Source organism: Osmerus mordax, chromosome 24 (assembly GCF_038355195.1).
Source record: "Osmerus mordax isolate fOsmMor3 chromosome 24, fOsmMor3.pri, whole genome shotgun sequence".
Lineage (NCBI taxonomy): Eukaryota > Metazoa > Chordata > Actinopteri > Osmeriformes > Osmeridae > Osmerus > Osmerus mordax.
In genome coordinates, this window is record NC_090073.1 from 11064119 (window position 1) to 11087767 (window position 23649).

General features: G+C 47.8%; 1 protein-coding gene across 3 annotated transcripts in view; it reads right to left on the bottom strand.

Annotated features, from left to right (window-relative positions):
* antxr2a (ANTXR cell adhesion molecule 2a) overlaps window positions 1-23649 on the bottom strand; it is a 44159-nt gene that overhangs the window by 14742 nt on the left and 5768 nt on the right. For all 3 annotated transcript variants that reach the window (XR_010874777.1, XM_067228147.1, XM_067228148.1), the window contains exons 5-16: window positions 23477-23581; window positions 23038-23106; window positions 22797-22877; window positions 21042-21102; window positions 20827-20922; window positions 19366-19435; window positions 14330-14408; window positions 13759-13854; window positions 10206-10250; window positions 9766-9861; window positions 8056-8223; window positions 7750-7830 (exon numbers count right to left, since the gene is read on the bottom strand). Coding sequence is in view for 2 of the 3 variants with exons in the window: in XM_067228147.1 (XP_067084248.1) it covers window positions 7750-7830; window positions 8056-8223; window positions 9766-9861; window positions 10206-10250; window positions 13759-13854; window positions 14330-14408; window positions 19366-19435; window positions 20827-20922; window positions 21042-21102; window positions 22797-22877; window positions 23038-23106; window positions 23477-23581 (1047 nt within the window). In the remaining variant the exon portion in view is untranslated. The remainder of the gene's footprint in view (window positions 1-7749; window positions 7831-8055; window positions 8224-9765; window positions 9862-10205; window positions 10251-13758; window positions 13855-14329; window positions 14409-19365; window positions 19436-20826; window positions 20923-21041; window positions 21103-22796; window positions 22878-23037; window positions 23107-23476; window positions 23582-23649) is intronic.

Sequence of the window (23649 nt, forward strand, 5' to 3'; positions counted from 1 at the left end):
AACCAGCAACCTTATGATTAATAGCCCGATTCCCTAACCCCTCAGCCATCTGACCCCCTTAATATGAAGGGTAAGCAGGGTGAAGTAAGGCTCTTTCAGTGTTTGATTTGTGTAATAATTGTACAACATTTATATATTAGTATTAAACCAACAAACTAAAATTATTATTATTTTTATCTACTGTCCTGTTACTGCAATAACTGTCTCTCATCCACAATAACATTTCCATATGATTATCATGGGTAGGAATAAGCATGAAAATAAAAATACATGCAATATGCAATATATAATTGCACAGGGATTGTAATAAACAAAGTCACGAATACAGTAGCCCTTCAAAACGTATTAGCTGATGTCAACACATCATTACATGTATATAATGTAGGGATAATTGAATATTCACTGTGAACATATTCCCTGCGTAACATAAATACCCGCTTCCATCTTTTTATAAATTCTAATGGAAGGGACTAGAAGAGAGCAGCATTAGAATATGTGAGTGTGCGTGTGTGCATGCCCCTTCCTGTCTGTCAGGGGTGGAGGGGGGGAGAGGGGGCTCACGGGCACGACAGAACCAGCCTCTGCAAAGCTGACATTAACAATAATGTTATTTAATTAAAGCCAAGATTCCAGCCTTCCTAGCCAACAAGGGAACCCCTTTGATTGTAATCTGGGATGAAGAAACGCTGTGGTGTGCCCACATGGTGACATGGGCCTCTACACACCAGCCTCCACACACTGGCCTTTACACACCAGCCTCCAGCCTCTACACACCAGCCTCTAAACACACCAGCTTCTACACACTGGCATCTACACACCGGCCTCTACAGCCTCTACATACACCAGCCTCTACACACACAAGCCTCCAGCCTCTACACAGCCTCCAGCAGGACTTCAGACCAGCACACTACCCTAACCCAACCCTATCCTAACACCGGGTAGAGAGACAGAGCAGGATAATCATAACACTGCACCTTGCAGAACAAAACAGTCTGTGGGAGTATTAAAGTACAGTATGTTCAAAATTGATTGATTTTGAAGATTTTTTTTAAAACAGTCTATACAAACAAATTTAATCCAGACTATAAAAAATTGACTTGGAAAAGAAGCCTGAGATGGAATCTTAAAAAGCAGCTAAAAGATATTAAATGTGTTGTGAGCTGATGTTTCAATCTGATAAACGGCTTATTGAGCTTGATTTCATTTGGGTTGGTATGTGGCAACAGAAGCTTCTCCATAACATACATGTACAGTGTCGTTTTAACAAAACAATTTTCTTTAAAAAAATGTTTTAATCCTTAGTCATAAAATCCGTTCAATGTAATGTTTGACTGGACATGAATGTATAAACACAGTGTTCCTATTTAAAGCACTTACACGACAATGTATGTCCAGAACTCATATTTCTATCACATACAATATCTCATCAATGTCTCACTCTGACCACCCACCTATCATTGTCCTCAATGACCCCCTCTTACGTGTCCAACACCATTACGCCCCGCCCGCCACCGGCCCGGACCAGTGCCAACATGCACAAGCACACACACACTGGTGGGTGGGGGGAGGGGAGTATGTGTTTGTGTTACCCCTCCAATAGTAATCCCGTTACCAGCCCCAGCCCCCCCAGCACCCTGCCTGGTCATTGGGGGCTAGCTCGTGCCGATTAATGCAGCGGCCATTATCGAATTTACAACCAGCCGCATGGACATCTGCCCTACTTTTCCTGAGTTAATGTAAAAGGAACTAATCTGGTTAAGAGAGCAGGGGCCGCCTCATAAATCTGTGGCGCTCTCCGCTGCGGTTAAAGCTGTCACATCTCTTCTAGGGGGAGTGTGGCTGAACAGACCTGTCAGCCCCTAGTTACTGCCTGTTAGGGCTAACAAGGCCGTCCACTGATAGGACTAATGAGGTCCACAGTTTTTTTGCTTCCCTGGCGAATACAACTCGCGATCGCACACACCTATTGTCTTTTCTTCTACCCTTCCTACCCCTCCCTCCCTCCTTCTCCCCTACCCCTCCCTCCTTCACTTCTCCCCTTCCCTCCTTCTACTCCTCCCTCCCTCCTTCTCTTCTACTCCTCCCTCCCTCTTTCTCCCCTCCCCTCCCCCTCCCTCCTTATCTTCTACTCCTCCCTCCCTCTTTCTCCCTCCTTCTCCCCTACTCCTCCCTCCTTCACTTCTACCCCTCCCTCCCTACTTCTCTTCTACCCTTCCCTCTTTCTCCTCTTCCCTCTTTCACTTCTACCCCTCCCTCCTTCTACTCCTCCCTCCTTCTCTTCTACTCCTCCCTCCCTCTTTCTCCCCTACTCCTCCCTCCCTCCTTCTCTCCTCCTCCTACCCCAAATTAAACTTACTCTGGTTACTCATACTAGTCCCCTCAATGTACAGTAAGAATCATTTGATGCTGGGATATACAGAACAACATGGGGGGTTTATTTCAGGGCAGGGCTGTTGTGTCTTGCCAATGCACCCCTGCTAACTCTGACTAGGAAAGTGCCACATGCATGAAACTTAACAGAGGTGCAACTGTAAAGGACTTCACTTATGAGTTTTGAGTGTTCTCTAAAGACCTGTCCATGGTGCGGATAAGCTAGTGAGATCAGAGAGGACAGAGGACAGAGGGGGGGGGGGGGGTGTTTGGGGTCCAAGCGTCCAGGGCTGATGACTGATTGTTATTTGGGGGACTTAATCAACTCCGAATGTTGTCTCAGACCCGTTTCCAGAGCTTTAATATTTGTGACACTTTGGTTTAATTCCAATGACCCTGTTAATTAGAAATGTCATGCTCTCTGATCTGGGGGGTCGTTTGTAAGCTAATACTGTTTGCCAGATTGTTTACTCTCGATCAAGGCCCTTTTTTTTGTAAAATTGAGATGTGTATTTGCATCAACATGACAGTTTTATGATGGTAATTTTGGAGGCCAATATCAAACTAAAAGTATTTTTTGGATTAATCTCAAAGCACACAACCAACACTGCATGCCAACACGAGGAGTTTCTAAGAGCCCACACTATTTACCAAGATGACCTAACCCTAACCCACACTAAGATGTTAGGGTTCTTCACTGGCCTTCATAGGCATTCATGAGAGGCTGTCACAACTAAGTCAACTACTGTCATTCAAGCAGTTAAGCATAATACCCTGAAAGATATGTCTTAGCTCATGCATCTCCGGACAAGTAAGAGTTTGGGTTAACATGAGTCAGTCCAGAACTCCCCTCCTGGCTGCTGGTGACCCCGCTAACCCTACGGCACACTGATACTCCACTACATCAGCCTGTCTGCTATGAAGTCCCTTGGCTCATTGTACGCAAACAGTCAAGTCTGGTCGGTAGCAGTCTTGATCCAGTCCTGAGCAGTGTCGGGGCAGGCCTGCAGGAGGCTCTGAGCCTGGGTATGGAGAGTAGATCTACACCCCCGGGATGCTGGTTAGCCTGGCCAAGCCTTGCCATGCTGTCACGTTCCCCTCTACACCAGCAAACTCCAAGCTAGCGCCAGCACCACACCCCTTTAACTACCCCTCCCCCCACTCCCTATCCTCCCCCTCTCTCCATCCTCCCCCTCTCTCCATCCTCCCCCCTCTCTCCATCCTCCCCCCTCTCTCCATCCTCCCCCCTCTCTCCATCCTCCCCCTCTCTCCATCCTCCCCCCTCTCTCCATCCTCCCCCCTCTCTCCATCCTCCCCCTCTCTCCATCCTCCCCCCTCTCTCCATCCTCCCCCTCTCTCCATCCTCCCCCTCTCTCCATCCTCCCCCCTCTCTCCATCCTCCCCCTCTCTCCATCCTCCCCCCTCTCTCCATCCTCCCCCTCTCTCCATCCTCCCCCCTCTCTCCATCCTCCAAGAAGACCGAGAGTGCCTCCCCTCTGCCCCGTCTGCCCCCTCTGCCCCGTCTGTCCCCTCTGTCCCCTCTGCCCCGTCTGTCCCCTCTGTCCCCTCTGCCCCGTCTGTCCCCTCTGCCCCGTCTGTCCCCTCTGCCCCGTCTGTCCCCTCTGCCCCGTCTGTCCCCTCTGCCCCGTCTGTCCCCTCTGTCTCGTCTGCCCCCTCTGCCCCGTCTGTCCCCTCTGCCCCGTCTGTCCCCTCTGCCCCGTCTGTCCCCTCTGCCCCGTCTGTCCCCTCTGTTCTCAGTCCCCTCTGTCTCGTCTGCGTGCCATGTTGTCTTTGTCTGGTCGGAGGTTCTGACCATGTGACCACAGCTCATTACACAGCTGCCCTGAGGACTGAGGACGTCTGCGCTAGACTAATAAGCTATGTGTTTATCACTGCCATTGTTTTAATAGGGTTTAATGTATGCAGGGGCCAGGCTAAGTGAAATGATATGTTTTGAACAATGGCCAGAATGCTTGTGGTCGTGTTTGTGTGTGTGTGAGAATGTGGTGATATATCTATCTATTGTCAGTGTAAGTGATTTCACATCTAATCTTTTTTATTTTATTTATATACATAATAAGGCAAAGAGGTGTCAGAACAGTCTAAATAATACCACATTTTGTTCACCGGAACAGAAGATCAAAGCTTAAATGCCTTAACAACATAGTGGTGTCTAAATCAGATGAAATCATTTCAGATGATAACCCCCCTCCATACACACATACACACAAACACAACTCATACACAAACAAACACACAGATATGCAGATAAACACACACTGCCTGGTAACAATCTGAGGAGCAAATTATAATATTGTTTTGTTCAGTCAGAAACTCCACCGATGTGTGTTTCAGACATTTCATCTTTGTGAGAGGGTGCATAGTGATAATAGTGCTCATGCATGATTCATGGCACACCTTGTTTGTACATTTTGTGGATGGCTGCTTTTGGAAAACAATACCTGCGTCTGGTGTTTTAATGTGTGTGTATCAGCCGACAGCAAACACACAGCCCTGCCCCCCTTCAAAAGAGCCGTAACACCAGAACAGGGCCAGGCCTCCGCTCTCCCTGTAGCCTGCCACCTTCCCTTATACCTGCTGTCCCTAGTCACTCCCAGGAAGAACTTGGCGGCAGATGTTGCAGCACCAAGTTGGCTCTGAAGTGCCTCCCTGGCTCCCCGGTCTCCCCGACAACACAGTCAAACCACATTAGATCTCTTTATTTGTGCCTGGGGCGAGTTCGGCACTGCAGCTGTGTCCACCCCCGCTCTACCTTTGGTGTTGAACGCCCTCGGGCATAAATGTGAGACCAGAAAAAAAGAAAAAAAGGAGAACTCTTTCTCCTCCCACTTCTTTCTCTGCATCTGCTGACAATCCAGAAGCCTGGGGGAAGGAGAGGCTAAGGGGGTGAGGGGGAGGCTGGGGGAAGGAGAGGCTGGGGGGTGAGGGGGAGGCTGGGGGAAGGAGAGGCTGGGGGGGTGAGGGAGAGGCTGGGGGGTGAGGGGGAGGCTGGGGGGAGGAGAGGCTGGGGGGTGAGGGGGGAGGCTGGGGGGGTGAGGGGGAGGCTGGGGGGGTGAGGGGGAGGCTGGGGGGGTGAGGGGGAGGCTGGGGGGAGGAGAGGCTGGGGGGTGAGGGGGGAGGCTGGGGGGGTGAGGGGGAGGCTGGGGGGAGGAGAGGCTGGGGGGTGAGGGGGAGGCTGGGGGGAGGAGAGGCTGGGGGTGAGGGGGAGGCTGGGGGGAGGAGAGGCTGGGGAGTGGGACACTGGGTGAGGTGAGAGGGTGGATGGAGGGAGGGCGGGGGAAGGGGTGCCCGGTGCTGAACAGATGTCTGTGACAACCTGCTTCCTTACACCTGTACGAGTCCCAACCCAGCGGACGCTGCATCACTGAAACATTCATTACCCAGGAGGGTTGCTGTCCGCCATCAAAGCTGCACTGCCTCTCTCTCTGGCCCTCCCTCACTGCTTCCCTACTTCCCTTCCCTGTGTCTCTCCTCCCCTCCTCCCTGCACCTACCCTCCTTCCTGTGTCTCTCCTCCTCCCCTCCTCCCTGCACCTCCTCTCCTCCCCGCACCTTCCCTCCTCCCTGCACCTCCCCTCCTCCCTGCATCGCCCCTCCTCCCTGCATCTCCCCTCCTCCCTGCATCTCCCCTCCTCCCTGCATCTCCCCTCCTCCCTGCATCTCCCCTGCTCCCGGTGTCTCCCCTGCTCCCGGTGTCTCCCCTGCTCCCTGCGTCTCCCCTCCTCCCTGCGTCTCCCCTCCTCCCTGCGTCTCCCCTCCTCCCTGCGTCTCCCCTCCTCCCTGCGTCTCCCCTCCTCCCTGCATCTCCCCTCCTCCCTGCGTCTCCCCTTCTCCCTGCGTCTCCCCTCCTCCCTGCGTCTCCCCTCCCCTCTGCGTCTCCCCTCCTCCCTGCGTCTCCCCTCCTCCCTGCGTCTCCCCTCCTCCCTGCGTCTCCCCTCCTCCCTGCGTCTCCCCTCCTCCCTGCGTCTCCCCTCCTCCCTGCGTCTCCCCTCCTCCCTGCGTCTCCCCTCCTCCCTGCGTCTCCCCTCCTCCCTGCGTCTCCCCTCCTCCCTGCATCTCCCCTCCTCCCTGCATCTCCCCTCCTCCCTGCTGCCTGCCTCTTCCTCTGTGATCCCTGCTGCCCGCGCTGCTGACGTGATCGAGGAGGGTGCAGCGGCTGGGCATGTGCTCACTGAACGAAGGGTGACAGGGTAAGGGTTAGGGTTCAGACCTGCTGCTGCCACCACAGCCTCATTTCCTGTCAGCAGGCCTAAATACTTCCTGTCAGCCGGCCTAAACACACCTGGGAACTCAAAGCTACCAGTGGGCGTTACTTTATTTTTCCCTTTGCTTGTTTTAAAAAACACATTCAATAAACTGCAGTAGAGGTTAAAAAATCGTCTTACGAATTCAGGTTGTTTAAAAAAAAAAAACATTTAAAATAAGGAACATAATGATAAATCATGTATTCTTTTTCCCGAAGATGAGAAAACTGAGATGACATTAACTGAAAATATCACAACAAAGCTTAAAGTTGAGGAAACAATGTAGTGAGGTGAGGTCTTCCAGGCTGCTCCTTTAACCCTTAGCAGAGGATAATCCTTATAAGTGTTCAGTTCCTGTCTAGCATAGGGAGCCTCACAGCTGGCCAAATGTCTCCATGTTCCAACAGCATTGTGTATTATATGAAAACCAAGTCCAAATATCAAGCTGTCATATGCTTCCAAGACTCAACAGCTAGGTGGAGATGTGCTTGTTTGTTCAATTACATGCCTCAAACTGGAATGTATAAACAACAAGATACAGTATAGGTGTCCAAAAAAATTGAAATCAAAACATTATTTTATGCTATACCATTTAAATGAAACCTTTGAAAACGTATTTTGAGAATAAATAATCGTGCAAAGTGAGTGTGAGAGGTAGGAGCCCTGAGAGACCTTATTAGGTCATGCTTATCAGGAAGGAGAGACCTTATTAGGTCATGCTTATCAGACGGAGGCTTGAGAAGCAGCTGCAGCTCACACCCGTATTTGGTAACCACAACACAACACTGAATGTGATCCAGCAACTTCCTGTGTGCTCACAAACTACCATGCCTTGCCTCATAAACTAAGACTGTATTCTGTTTGGCTTCCTCTTACCCAGCTGGCTAGCTAGCACACGCACACATCATTAGACCCCCCCGCCCAATGTTGTCATGCTGTATCACTAGTGTGTTGTAACTCGCTGCAGTGGTGCCTAATCTAAGAAAAAGATATAGTGATATTGGGGTTTTGAAGACATCCGGCTTCAGGTGGGTTTGGATATGGTTTGGGTGTTATGGTTATGGTTTGGTTGGTTTATGGGGCCAAACTCCCCCATGGTTAGGGTTAGGGTTTACCTGGTCCGCAGCGGTCGGCCGCATGAGAGAGACGCGGTCGTACTGCCGGCGCAGCAATGCCCACACAGCATCCAGACGACCCTGGGGAAGACAGATATCATGGCTCATATTAACTATGACTGTGTTCACCATGACTTAGATAACTTTCGTGGGCATGTGGTATGGATGGATATATAGCATCCTCATGTTTTAGAATACATGTACATACAGCTTCCACACATGTAATGGAATCTATGCAGCATAAATCAATTCAACCTAAAACTCTGAGAATGGCCCATCCCAGCACAGACATCCTCCTCAGCTCACCTTGATGGGAGTGTACCACTTGGACTCCTGCTGCTGGCATGGGGGGGTGGCCCTGGGGGTCCGTCTGATCATGGGCTCCTCCGCGTCCTCGGGCACCGACACCACGGCGTTCTTGGCCTTCTCCAGGCGGGCCCCCTCCTCGGTGGAGCCCTTCTCCCCCCAGCGCACCTGAGGGCACAGCGGGGCGGGGTGAGGGCTGCATGTGTTTGGGGTGAAGCTCTCATATCTATAGCAACGCTATGTTACAAACTTATGGCTGATCCTGCCAGGCGGAAGGAGGGATGTTGTAGAGCTCTTCATGATTGTTTTATTGCGTAAAGCTTATACTGTACAAGTGTAGACGTGAGATGTAAGCGAAAAACATTATATCAAAGATGAAGGGCATTGATCACATAAATACTCCAAGGTCAATAAAAAAAAACAATAAATGACTGTCGACAAAATGAACATCTTTTTTTACCTCTTTAAAATGTCTAATATTGATTTTGACCTAAATTGTCCTAAATAGGTTTCCAGCAACATTTACAGTGTCTCTGCTTCGTTCTACAAGCTGCCCTAGTTTTAATTGAATTCATCACATCTGTTGCTGGGGAAAATCCTACTGCCACATGAATAGCGAGAGGTGATTAATTAGCAACACGTTCTTCAAGCTGTAGGTTAAGCTGCTACAATATAGAACAGCTTTTCAGAAGCAATCCCTGGGATATTCCTGCGGTGTGGTTAAAAAAAGGGAGGAGTTGTGATGAATAAAAGATTGCTCGCCATCGAAGGTTGTGTATATGCACTGGGGACGAGGAGGACTTCAGTGTGGCGTCTTGAAGTAGAAGAAAGAGAAAGAGGACAGGTTGATTTTAACAACACCTCTTCCCCCCTCAATCCAGACGAAGGCTCTGAAGTGGGCTGTCGTGGAGCATCAACCTGATCCTTGAGAAGAGGGAGCGAGGGGGGACGAGGGGGGAGCGAGTGGGACGAGGGGGGAGCGAGGGGAGGAGCAAGGGGGGACGAGGGGGGAGCGAGTGGGACGAGGGGGGAGCGAGTGGGGGACCGAGGGGGGAGCGAGGGGGGGACAAGGGGGGAGCTGCAGCAGAGAAACTACGCTCCGGGGACGGAGCCGGAGGAACGGTTCCCCTGAGGTTCCCCTGAGGTTCCCCTGTGCTCTCGGAAGTTCGCGTCTCCGTCTTCCTCGGGGCTGGTAAGGAGGGGGTAGCAGGGGGCAGCAAGGAGGAAGGTTGGGGCAGTAGGAGTGGGGAGCTTGTTGGCTTTAAACCTGATTCCCAGTGGGGAGGTAAACACAGACAAGCGAGTGAACAGCGATCTAACAAAAGGCTGCTGAGGTTTGGGAGTTCGGGGGAAGATGGATACATCAAGCCGACAGCAAGCGTTCAATCCTTCATCCTGGTTCAGTGTGGAGTGAGATGGCAGGGCCCTGTCATGTCAGTCCTCAGACGGCTGATGAGGAACGCAGGCCCCCCCCCCCCCACAGAAGAAAGCTTCCGTCTTACAGCTAGCTGGCACCTTAGCTTTGCATGATTCCAACTCTGCTTGGTGGGGTGGGGGCAAGGTACAAAGGCATCATGCACCAAAGGCCCCATCTATGCAGTAACACGGTTTAGATCTGATATTCAACATCCAGAACATCTGTGTGAACAGTATCTTGTACAGTGGGAAAAACAAGGTCAATCTGAACTTGAGAGAAGAACAACATCTGACCTCCATCCGTTTGATCCCCCCGGCCCCCCGGCCCCCGTAGTAGGATGCGTCCACCGTCGGCCACTTGTTCTTGGGGAGAGGATCCTCCTCTGGCTCCTGGAGGGGAGGAGTTCAGCTACATTACTCACAAATACAAACACACAAATACACTCTAGCATTGCAAAAACAGATACAAAGCAAACAACTATAAACACACAGATATTTAAGTCAGTGATACTACAGCTCTGGAAAAAAACACTGCACATTTTTCTTTCCTTAAAAAAAAAGTTGAGAAGGACAATTTAGAATTAGGAACAGAAGAAAATAGAAGATAACATTTGCAGCGGCTTCTTAAATTTCACAGTTCTGGTCCTCACTCAAAATTGTCTGTCTCAACTTTTTTTTTAAGGAAAAAAAAAGGTGCGGAGGGAGGGAGGGACGGAGGCTTGGAATGGACTCACAGGTGGTGGCGAAGAGGGAGGAGGAGGAGGGGGGTCTTTGATAACCTGAAAAGAGAGAGAAGACAAACAGTGTGCCATCAGCAAAGGCCTGTCACTGGATGTAGACACACACACACACACACAGACACACGTCCTGGATGTAGACACACACACACACACACACACACAGACACACGTCCTGGATGTAGACACACACACACACACACACAGACACACGTCCTGGATGTAGACACACACATACACACACACACACACACACACACACAGACACACGTCAGGGCAAGTACAGATGGGGACTGATGCAGGTGCCTGGTGGCAGGTGACAGTGACTGTCACGTTGGCCTGGATATGTGCTGAGAGACATCTCTCTGAGGACTCACATGTGTGACAACTGACGACTGATTACAACTGTAACTAACTGTAACTGATTACATGTTTCTGCTTCGAAACAGTTCGGCAGCCCCTTGTGCAAAATGAAGAAAAGCTCAGAATCAACTTGTTAACAGGGGAGTGTTTGGGGTGAGTGTGGCTGCCCTGTTAACAGGAGAGCAAGTACAGACCCACACAAACACACACCAGGAAGAGCAAGTACAGACACACTCTCTGTCACACACACAAAGTGACTCAAATAACTCATTTGAAAAACTCAGCAATTAAAAGCGTATGACTTTCCCAATCTGCACAAGTGCATGGAGCTGAAAACATATTACTGACAACAGTGAATTCCCCTGAAGAGCAGTGTCTAAAGCAGACCCACCTTTAGTCTGTTACTTATCCAACACACACCGCTATCCCAGCCTCTGCATTTGCTAAATGAGTTTCTCTAAAGGTGCAATATAATCACATTGTATCATAGGTTGAACAGCTGTTTAGCTCATGTTCAAGCACACATTATACTCCTGATGCACAGTTGTCATTACTCTAATGACAAAATAATCAATTAGACTGAAATAATTGCTCTTTGACTTATAACTGGCTGAAAGCAAATCCCATACTTTTTTGGGGGAAAGGCTCCACGCATGATGATTAACATAATTTCAGGAAGACCTTACGTTAAAGGATTACCTCTTTTTAGTAAGTAATTATTCAGCAGATTTCCTGGACATATTGTGGGATAAATAAAGCATTATACGAATGACGGGTCTGTGCGGTTGTCCTAACTACCTACCGACAGACAGATGTGAAGAGGCACACCCACCCATGTGGCAGAAGTGTGCACGGTAATTAAAAAATAAAACCAAATTGCCGTGATACTTAGCCATCTGACTTTAGCACAAGCCGCTTGAAGCAGCAACACCAACTCGGACCAATCAGAGACTCTGGGGGCCGAGTCCCCATATGGCTCTCTGGAATATCCAGCTGATAATCACTCCATTCTACTCCCTGTTGTTTCAAGCTGTTTCATGGTTTAGCCTGAGAGGGAATTGTGGCAGGTAGCATATTCGCAAATTAAAATGCTACACTTTTCATTATGGGAAATATGAATCTATTGCAAGAAACATTGTAAACACAGGTCCCGAGGGACCAACTGCAAGCAGGTAAACATAACAGCTGTGACTCTCCTTCTGAAGACCATGATGGGGGAAATGTCATGAAATGAAAATGTAACTTTAACACTGAAAACACCACAATGTAAAACTCATTATAGAAACTTCCCGAACTTTGTTCTGAGGACATTCATGCACTACACACCAGTATTGTAGATTTAGCATGAACACACTGTCATGTCTCAGCAGGTGTATTTGAAATGTCTGGAAATAAAGACTGTCACACCAGAGTTTAAGAACAATAAAAGCATTAGTGCTGTATTGGCAAGTACATTAGAGGGTTGCTTCTGAGGGCTGTTTTCCAATCAAATCACAAATAAACACTTCAAGTGCCATAACGCATTTTGTATGACCTCTTGCCTGGCGTCACTCCATGTGAGAGAGGGAAGAGGGGTGGGGGGGGGGGGGGGGTAAAGGGAGAGGGGAGGAGGGATAGAGTGAGAGGAGACGTGTAGATGCAGAGGGAGAATGTAGGACCTCATTCTGATTGCTGCAGACTGGCAGATTGGGGTTTAAATATTAACAAGCACACATGGCCCTCTTCCTCTGCATCCCCAGTGGAGGCCAACAGCAGCTCTGCCACCAACACCAGCATGGCCACAGCCAGACATGCTGCAGGGCCTTTACATTTTAATGTCTTTGTTGGTTTTCCAAAATATGCTCTTGGATGGAGCCACTACAGGTTCTCAAAGAGGCCGTGTATCACTCTAGAGGCTGCGGACCCTAACCTAACCCAGCCCTAACCTACCTCTGCCTCTACACAGACATATTGTTACAGCAGTTTTGAACTATGTCCAGCACAGTCTCTTGTCTATGCTTTAGAGGATCTTAGCTTACAAGAGCGATGCTTTATAGAGTGATAGCTTATGGAAACGGGCCCCTTACCTGGTGGTCGGACCAACAGAGATTACTCTTAAAACAACAAATCGACAAAATTTCCTGCAGGGATATATCAGTCATCTATCAACTGTAAACTTCCTGCAGGGATATATCATTCATCCATCTACTGTAAACTTCCTGCAGGGAAATATCAGTCAGGGTGGTGTGACTGGAGGGTGCAGGTCAGGGTGGTGTGACAGGGCTGGAGGGTGCAGGTCAGGGTGGTGTGACTGGAGGGTGCAGGTCAGGGTGGTGTGACAGGGCTGGAGGGTTCAGGTCAGGGTGGTGTGACAGGGCTGGAGGGTTCAGGTCAGGGTGGTGTGACTGGAGGGTGCAGGTCAGGGTGGTGTGACTGGAGGGTGCAGGTCAGGGTGGTGTGACAGGGCTGGAGGGTGCAGGTCAGGGTGGTGTGACTGGAGGGTGCAGGTCAGGGTGGTGTGACTGGAGGGGTTCAGGTCAGGGTGGTGTGACAGGGCTGGAGGGTTCAGGTCAGGGTGGTGTGACTGGAGGGTGCAGGTCAGGGTGGTGTGACTGGAGGGTGCAGGTCAGGGTGGTGTGACAGGGCTGGAGGGTTCAGGTCAGGGTGGTGTGACAGGGCTGGAGGGTTCAGGTCAGGGTGGTGTGACTGGAGGGTGCAGGTCAGGGTGGTGTGACAGGGCTGGAGGGTTCAGGTCAGGGTGGTGTGACAGGGCTGGAGGGTTCAGGTCAGGGTGGTGTGACAGGGCTGGAGGGTGCAGGTCAGGGTGGTGTGACTGGAGGGGTTCAGGTCAGGGTGGTGTGACAGGGCTGGAGGGTTCAGGTCAGGGTGGTGTGACTGGAGGGTGCAGGTCAGGGTGGTGTGACTGGAGGGTGCAGGTCAGGGTGGTGTGACTGGAGGGTGCAGGTCAGGGTGGTGTGACAGGGCTGGAGGGTTCAGGTCAGGGTGGTGTGACAGGGCTGGAGGGTTCAGGTCAGGGTGGTGTGACTGGAGGGTTCAGGTCAGGGTGGTGTGACTGGAGGGTGCAGGTCAGGGTGGTGTGACTGGAGGGTGCAGGTCAGGGTGGTGTGACAGGGCTGGAGGGTGCAGGTCAGGGTGGTGTGACTGGAGGGTGCAGGTCAGGGTGGTGTGACTGGAGGGTGCAGCTCACCACAGTGCAGCACAGGGGCCAGCACCACCACATGAGGACCAGGGCCAGGAGAAGCAGCAGCACCAGGAACACGATGGCCACCACCCATCCATCCGACTGCCCGGAGAGAGGACACATTACACTCTTAATACACACACACATCACACACACTTAATACAAACGTAATACATAGAATCCCACATTGTCAGGTAGTCATTTTTACATGTGGAGGGCCTATAAACAAGACAAAGACACTTTAGTATCAGTCTGATAGTCAGTTCAGGCAGATAGCAGACGATGGAGAGGCCTGGTGGATCAGCTCACAGCTGGACCCCAGCTAAAGGACTTCCTCTCACATGGGTTGTGAAACACAGAGGAGGACTGCAGAGTCATGCTACAGCAAGACTGTCATATAAACAAAAAAAAAGAAATAAACTAAACATTTATTCCTTACAATGCTTACATTTACTTACAATGCTTATACTTACATTTCCAGAGAACATTCCCACTCACAAAATAGTTACAATGGATAGGCTCTCCGGTGTTTACACGTTGTGGCAGTGATGGTGAAGGCAGGCTCTCCAGTACTTACACATGTTGTGGCAGTGATGGTGAAGGCACTGGAGATGAAGGACTTGCCATGATTCAGGCTGACCAGAACATCCATTGTCCTAGAAAAAAGTCCAATCAGTGCTTAGAACCACAAGAGCTAGTGCAAACAATAGACTGTTGAATTCTAGATGAACTGCTTACTATTACTGAGCGCATTAAAAGGAATCACAAACGACAATCTCGAGTATTACTTATTTATCAGAGAAGATAGGTCAGAAATAGGTGCAATTAAAAGCCTAATGATGAACGGCACCGCAATTTCCATATGTCTACTAGGCCCAATCCAATTACCAAGGGCCTAATGAGAAACCCAGGGCAGGAAATGGAACCATGCGAAACGCCTGAAATCCTCCATACTAAAAAACAATGTAAAACACTATTGTCTGTGAAATGTGGTAGAGTGTGTGGCAGCGTGCAGGGGAGTCCTGGATGAAAAGGTAGAGCTCTGGAATAATAACAAGAGGACTCTTTGCTGTGGATTGAGCCTGAGGCTCTGCCCTGGGCGGGTATTCTCCAGTGAGTCCCAACAGATGAGAGGCCAGACCATGTGTTCATTACTATGCAGTGTATTCTAAATAGCCTATATGGACTCCTTGCACTTTCTCTCACAATAATACTTATTTATGATTTCAGGCACGTTTAAAATGGGATAAACTTAGAATGAGCCATTTCCGACAACTTGTCTTTGTAAAGCGTGCTACATATTCTCTTTTTAATGGTACTGAAGAGACATTCTGACAGGATCTTAAATGTTGAGATTGTGGGCGGTTGGCGGAAGGCCGTTACTGGTTCTTGCATGTTAACTAAGTGCTTCTGCTGAATGGATGAGGGGAGAGGCTAATTTAGCTGACATCCTCAATACATAATAATGGTGGGCAGGTTGTTAATCAAGCTGGAGTTGTCGGCCCCGCCAAGCTGAGGGGGGCTAACGGGGGGGCTACTGGGGGGGGCTGACAGACGCTCGCCCCTCTTGCTGACATCGCCGGACATCCTTAACGCAAGACAACCCAACCATAGTGCGCAAAGCATGATTCCACCCCCCCCCCCCCCAACAGCAGTAAACTGCAATAATTACGTAGGAAATAAGGGCTACATTTTGAGTCATATATTTCAGACCAGATTATTACTTGTGACCAATACCTACTAAATACTAACCAAATATTTTGAATGTAGTTATTCATATTTGTCAAGAGTTTTGTACCTTTGATATATATATATGATGTTTAAATGCATTTGAGCTATATACTGTACATAGAGTATTTCATTAAAAAAAACAGATAAATTGGCTGAAATGGCAACAGGAGTTAGTGGGTGCAACTTGTCCCAGAAACTTAAAAAAACTAAACGATTAATTATTCATTGTGTCCCTTTCCTCGTAAATTTAACACTATAAAAGAGCATGAATGACAGCGAGGAGAGAGTTCCAGCTGCTTGGCCGGTTGAGCTTGATGTATGAGTGATGGCTGAATGAGACGATGGGTTGTCATGGGAACACTCAGAACTCCACAAGTTCTCAGGGGCTCTGTAGCCAGGCAGAAGCCTTCTCCTCATGTCACTGGAGATATGGATGGCTAACGTAGAAACTTTCTCCTCACACACACACACACAGAACTCACACACGATGAGAGAACACACGCTCTTCTGTCAAAAAAGCTCATCGTGATGTTAGTCGCTGATGATGCGATTCAGCTGGACCGGGTGACACTGTTTTCATTTACGGCTTTTGTTTAAAGAAGTGGAAATTGAGCGGGCTGAATAATTCACAGCTGAACATATGCAAAGACTGTCACCTAGAATCCAGGAATAATCACTCTGCAGAAGCCTGCGTGGCTGACAGAAGTAGCGTAACTTTCCTCAAAGAGAGGGGGCCCGGGCTGGCTCATGTTAATCTGGAAGAGAAAACATCTCTCTATACAGTACATGTACGTGTGAGAAATTTAAAATATAGTTCATTACTAAGGTTTTAAAAGCGTTAAAGCAGGCCTATATCAAATCCCTTCTTATATTTACGCCTCGGAAAATGGTTGAAAACCTAAATTATATCCAACCCTATCCAATTATATCTAACCCTAACATAAAATGTAATTTATATCCAAACAGAATTTAGAGAACAACAGGACAGCAAGGCACAATGCCTCAGGTATTCCTCTTCCATAAGGGCCATGGTGGTTGGGGTTAGGGCTAGGTCTAGCCCAGGCTGCTAGATTAGATGGTGGTTGGGGTTAGGGCTAGGTCTGGCCCAGGCTGCTGGATTAGATGGTGGTTGGGGTAAGGGCTAGGTCTAGCCCAGGCTGCTAGATTAGATGGTGGTTGGGGTTAGGGCTAGGTCTAGCCCAGGCTGCTAGAGTAGATGTTGGTTGGGGTTAGGTCTAGGTCTGGCCCAGGCTGCTAGATTAGATGGTGGTTGGGGTTAGGGCTAGGTCTGGCCCAGGCTGCTGGATTAGATGGTGTTTGGGGTAAGGGCTAGGTCTGGCCCAGGCTGCTGGATTATTGATGAGTCACACTGGCAGCGATACCTGCTCTATGGGATGTCCTTCCCCTCAGTTGTCTTTTACCCACCGAGGCTGTGAAAACACCAGGTGAGGACATGTCAACGCATGAGCAAAACCACTTAACCTCCCTATCCAGTCCTACATGGGGGGGGGGGGGGGGCATCTCCTTTAATGGAGGATGAGATACGGAGGGAGGAGGGGTGCCAAGAGATGCTGTGTTAAAGCCCTGACATTGCAGCTGTCCACACAGATGATGCCCTGGGCGGGAGGCCCGGGGAGAGCATCTCTCGATGGACGGCTGGATGTGGGGATTCCTGGACATTCACAGGGTTGAACCCAGTCCTGAATCCCCAGGGAGACAGGAAGCCACAGCTGATATTACGGCTTAGGTTCAGAATGAAGAGGGTTCATATTGGTAGTAACATCTGCAGCACACTGTCAACTACCTCTCCTGTTTAGATCCACGTTTACAGGTATGACTCACCAATATTCAGCCTGGGCATGGCCTCCACATGGCCACAGGGAAACATATATATATATATATACACACAGTATTTACATCTACATTGAAGGGAAACTATAATATATATAGTGAGAACAACATACATCTACATCACAGGGGAACAACCCTCCCCTCAGATGTTGGAAAGGCCCTCTGGCCCCCAGAGCCGGCTAACGGAGAGGAAGCAAGGCCAGATGGACTGAGCCAGAGCTTCCCAGGCTCTGATGTTACATGCAGGTGGTCCGGCTGCACGGGATGGTAGTGCTCAGTGAATTATTTAAATGAGGGAAGCGTGGAAAGGGAAAGGCTTCATCTGTCACACATCCTTTTAAAGACCCCTTCCAGTAGATGTGTTTACTCGCCTCTCAGTACCAGCAAACAACTTCCGGACAAAAGTAATTAGCAATACTTTTTTTTAACCTACAGTACATTTTTAAGCACTAGTTCAGGTTGGATTTAAGGCCTTGGGTTGTGTGCGTGGGCTGCTACAAAATGCCTTACTATTCATATTCTTTATGTAATACATGTTTGAACTTGGGGTAACTGGGTCTATTTTTCCAGAAGGAAGGCACAAAAACATGTTATCGCAGCAGTTTGGATTAAAGTTGAGGGGATTATTTGAGGTGGTGTTAATTGTTGATTGTGAATAAATCAACTTGCTCTAAGCTTCACAGACTACCTTAATCTCCCTTGAGCACCTGTGAGACATTCAGGCCCTCATACATAATCTGTCCTGGATTGGATTGGTGTCAGGGAGGACATTACTATCTGATGTTCCATCAAAATGTCTCAGGGATCATCTGTTGTGATTGGGATTAAATTGGTGAATCCAGAGAAAAAAACTGATATCCTGATGGAAAAATACTCAATGCATTGCTGACAACTGACATGTGAATACATGCATATGTACAACTGATGTGAATACATACAGGCCACACAGTGTCTGTATCTATATACATCTACAATGCACAGACACATGTCAGGCCTCCAGTAGTGTTATTACATTTACATTTACTGTAAATGTAATAACACTACTACCGCGCACTTGTGCACCTCGAGCACTGACTTTCAGTGCTTAGGGCGCTTACACTGACAGAACCAGCAGAATTCAGTGCACTGTAAGTACCCGGATGACGCACTGCAAACAGTCAAAAAATGCAGTGTACAACGATAGACACTACTCGCCCTAAACGGGCACCATATTGGCTACGTAGCGGAAGAGGAGGAGCCCTTTCGGCAGCTTTTCATTTAATTTCTAAAATAATGGCGGACGAAATGACTCGCGAGCAGATTCGCCTTAGATTTGCGGGTGTCACAATCAGATTTGCGTCCGTCACTTCCCGCCAAGTGGTTAACTTAAGTGTTCCATTTGAGACAGCACTACTCAGCGACGGAGTGCACTACAGATGTAAGTGCACTGTATTGCAGTGCACTGTATTGCAGTGTACTTAGTGAAGTGCGCGGTAGTAGACACAGCCTTAGTCATTTAGCAGACGCTCTTATCCAGAGTGACTTACAGTAAGTACAGGGACATTCTCCCCGAGGCAAGTAGGGTGAAGTGCCTTGCCGAAGGACACAACGTCATTTTGCACGGCCAGGAATCGAACTGGCAACCTTCAGATTACTAGCCCGATTCCCTAACCGCTCAGCCACCTGACTCCCATGAGATCCTATTAGGTGTCAGTATTAGGTATCAGTATCAGTTGTCCTCTCCTGTATCTGGTTAGAGTTAGAGTGACTAAGGTGTCAGTTGTCTCTCTTATACCTGACAGCTGCTGCTGCTCTTACTGCACCTATTAAAGACCTTTCAAAACTCCTCAGACTAAGTAAACATTAGTACATCTGGTGGAAAATTTTAAATATTTAGAACAAACAAATTATAAATGTACACAATCATACACATTAATATTCATATTAATGATTTGCATTAAATATGCATAATATGCAGTCTGCATTTACTGTACAGTATGTTTGTACTCCATTAGCATGGTACCATCCCTCCACCGCCTCATTGATACTTACTGTCCCACTTCATACAGCACTGGAGCAGGACACAGAAGATAATTATTCTGCACCACGCTTGGCTTTGTATCTGGAAAATAATTGGACACTAGCATGAGCTGTCTGCAGATTCTGCCTTGCAACGGCGAAGAGAATGAACCAGAGAATAAACCAGATGTATCAGGGCAGCATGTGTCTTTGGGAAGTCAAAAGAGTTACGCCTGCTGACGTGGGAAGCGAAGATAGACCCCAGAATGTTTGTATTGTGTACAGTATGGATACTGTATGAATAGGTTTGTTTTTGTGCACTTGTGTATGAATATACAGTGTGTGTCTGATAAACAGTCAGCTGCCTGAATCGTGACTGAAACACGTTGAGAGGGATGTACCCCAGCTGAGGTGACAGTCTCGCAGGGCCCTCCTGGCCTGTTACTGCTAGCTCAACTGTAGAAACCATGGCAGCATCTGCTTCACATATGTGGCGCATGTTTTGTGGTTGTGGTCATGCCTGTCCATAATTATAAAAGGTGGCCATCTTGCTACATAAGGTTGAGGGAAAACACGCGAAAAAGCCTGTTGGAATAAATAGGCCCCAAGTGGGAGACTGACAGACACAACTGAAAAGGACCAGCAGAGAGACATCTGCTGGTGGTCATCTCCTGATTCAGATAAATAACTGAAAACTATTTCAGTCAATTGAGTTAACTTTGGAGCAAGAAAGCCGTATTGGCAGCAATCAGTTTTAACCAAATGGTTTCCTGCAGCCAAGCAAAGATTGAAAAGCTGCTTCAAGTGCCAAATCCAGTATGCTTCCTGCAAAAATCTATTTCTTGACAAAACAGACTGCAGGGTGGAAATGATAAAACCCAACGACCCCTAAACAGCTCTGTTGTAATCAGACTCGTAGATCTTGTTTGCATGTTTTTTTTCCTTGAGGGGTTTTGGTGATACAAAAATAATACATGAAATGGCACAAAGGTGCTAATACTGCTTCACACTGGCTCTGGTAAGTTATGTTCCTACCGTCTAGCATCAATAGTGTAAAACAGTTAACCCTAACCCAGTTTAGCTTTCCTGTACATGCTCGAAATCAAGCAAGATGTACCTGATTCTGAAATTGTGTCAAAATATTCCTTTAATAAAGCAAACAACCCAACATCATCTGAGTATCAAGAGGCAAACCAGCTGAACAACCCTAGCCCTAACTCACTGCAGCTGAACAACCCTAGCCCTAACTCACTGCAGCTGAACAACCCTAGCCCTAACCCACTGCAGCTGAACAACCCTAACCCTAACCCACTGCAGCTGAACAACCCTAACCCACTGCAGCTGAACAACCCTAGCCCTAACCCACTGCAGCTGAACAACCCTAGCCCTAACCCACTGCAGCTGAACAACCCTAACCCACTGCAGCTGAACAACCCTAGCCCACTGCAGCTGAACAACCCTAGCCCACTGCAGCTGAACAGGACTGATACTTACCGAAGGTCTGGTGTTTGACTATGAAGCTGCACACGACCCCCTCGCTGCTTCTGCCCAGGGTGAAACCGTTCCCTTGGAGGACAATGTCGAAGGACTCTGGTATGTAAACAAACAAGATGGAGAAGATAGTAATGAAGCCTTTACTGAGTGCCTAACCCTTTACAAAGGGCCTCCGATGACAGACAGTGGACGGGTGAGACTGCTGACACACGTACGGTTCACACACACGCTGGAGGGCTCCACTCGCAGGATCTCTGTGCACGACTGCTTCAAGATCTGCACAACAGAAAAAGAAGAGGGCATGAATACGGTGCGTTATTGTGTTGAATAAATACATCAGGCTGGACCGTTATCACCTCTGTCAAGTTTGGAAACAGATTAGGACACCTGAGTGTTTGCTGTGGCCCGGCCTCACCAGGCAAGCAGCAGAGGCATGTGGAGCTCTGTCAGCCTTTATGGGGAAATTATGCAAGACTATTACATCCCTTCGTTCTATTAAACCTCAGCGAGTCTACATTATCATATAAAGAGGCCTGTGTGAGCCCACTGTCATATGAGCACACTATCTCCTATGATCCAATAAATCAACAAAGGACAAACTATGCAAATCTGCGTACACAATCGGTAAAAAGGAGCATATTAACTGCAATACATAGCACTTGGACCTTTCATTTGATGTTGGGCAAAACTTCAATCTGAAGTGGAAGGAACATTTACAGTGAGCTTATTAAATCTGATAGCTTGATATGGCATCGTGAAAGGGCTGAGGAGGGGTGGTTAGTCAGTCAAGGGAGGGAGACAGAGGCTGCTGCTATTCAACACTATTTCTGTGTCTAATTACAGATCAGAGGTGCCGGCTGGACTGGAAGGAAGCTATTCCATATCTCAGAGCCCTGATGACTTCATTATTTATAGGCTGAGGTGGCCGCTATCCAAATGAGTTGGCCAGGGTTGCTTGGGGATTTTGGTGGTGTCTGAGGATGACTCTTGGATAACTCTATTTTGAGGTTTATATGTACGTTTTTTTTACAGTAGAGTGTCAGGGGTAAATAGGATAAGTGCATCCATGCATCACAAGTGTGTGATGCATGGAGTTACACTAACCCTAACATGGATGCATGGAGTTACACTAACCCTAACATGGATGCATGGAGTTACACTAACCCTAACATGGATTCATGGAGTTACACTAACATGGATTCATGGAGTTAAACTAACATGGATGCATGGAGCTACACTCAACCTTCTGTCCTTGATGGTCTTTCAAGTAAAGAATGTTCTATAGGTATTAGTTATGTAGTAATATTGTTGTAAGAAGCCTGCTAACAAAACACAAGGTCCATTTGTCCGAATAACAGCACTGATGATTAAAGCTTTTTATTTACCAGAGAAATACTCAAATGTTTGGTTAAATAAAGTAACACCAGCATTAGAACTTGATGTCTCCAGACAAATGCAACATTCGTGGCAAAGTTCAGCACCGAGAAGCTCCATAGATGATCTCAATCCCTAGGAATCCTAGTGAGGAGCTGGTGAACTACTTCTTCTTCCAGGATTACTGACAACAAGAGAAGTTCTCTGCTCATTTGGAAACAATATAAGTTGTTGTCCTCAACGTCTTAGAGCATGAGTTCATGGAGCACATTTGCTACACCCTGCACAGTGAAACAGCTCTTCCTTGTAATATATAACATCTTGTTTCACTATGATGCAGATAAATACATGGCAGTGTCAGTTTCTTAGTAGTAACTTAATAGTGATATAATCTCAACATAATATTTCCTAAAGATTGTTTCAGAGACCTAAGCTAAGACACCTGGCAGTAACTGCCATGCCTGCCCACATCAGCAGAGGTAATTAATAATTTTACCTAATATGCTACTTTGGAAATCAGATGAGTCAATTTCTCATACAAAACCACAGTGAACTACAGTGAATATAATGAAAGAACAAGTATGGAACTGACTTACTGAGTTCACAATGCCTTTGAGTGCATGGAAGCCATCTTTGACAGGGAACACTTGATCTTTGGTGTCAGCTACTTCAGCAAGCTGTTGGTAGAAGCAACATCGAACAAAGAAGTTGCAGAGTTAACTTATTTTCTCACTCCTGTTTCCATCAAGTCTAAAGTTAAGGTTAGGGCAGGAGGATGTATGATTGACCCTAAATTAAGGTTAGGGCAGGATGTATGATTGACCCTATTATTCATACCTGTTGCTCATCAAAGTCCTTGATCCCAACACAGTAAACTCTCGCACCATATTTACGAGCTTCCTCTGCCTGCAGAGAGACGTGTTAAATGCAGGAAAAAAAAGCCAACATTATTCTTGTGTAAAACACGTTCTGCATTTAACCCTTGTGTTATCTTCGGGTCATTCTGACCCATCAGTCATTGTGACCCACCGTCGTATTGCGACAACTTTACCGCATACAAAAACAAAGTTAAGCATTTTCTTTTAACCGTTGGGCTGTCTCAGACCCCCCACATTGCGAATGTTAAAATAAAATTATTTTTATTTGTTTTTGTATTGGGTAAACACAACGATGGTTCGTTATGAACCTTTGGGTCATGTGACCCGAAGGCAGCACGAGGGTTAATGCAAAAGTAAAAAGCATTAAACATTAGATGAATCAAGAATTTGACCCTCACCTCCTTTATTGTGAGCTCATGTACGTAGACATCAAGTTTCCCATCAGTCAAAGCAAGAATGATGCTGGAGGACTTTTGGGTCTGTGCTTTTATCTGTTCAGAGGCCTGATGGATATCAGAAAAGAAGAAAGAAAGCAAAGTGATAATTGGACAACTAGAGAGAGTGCGAGGTG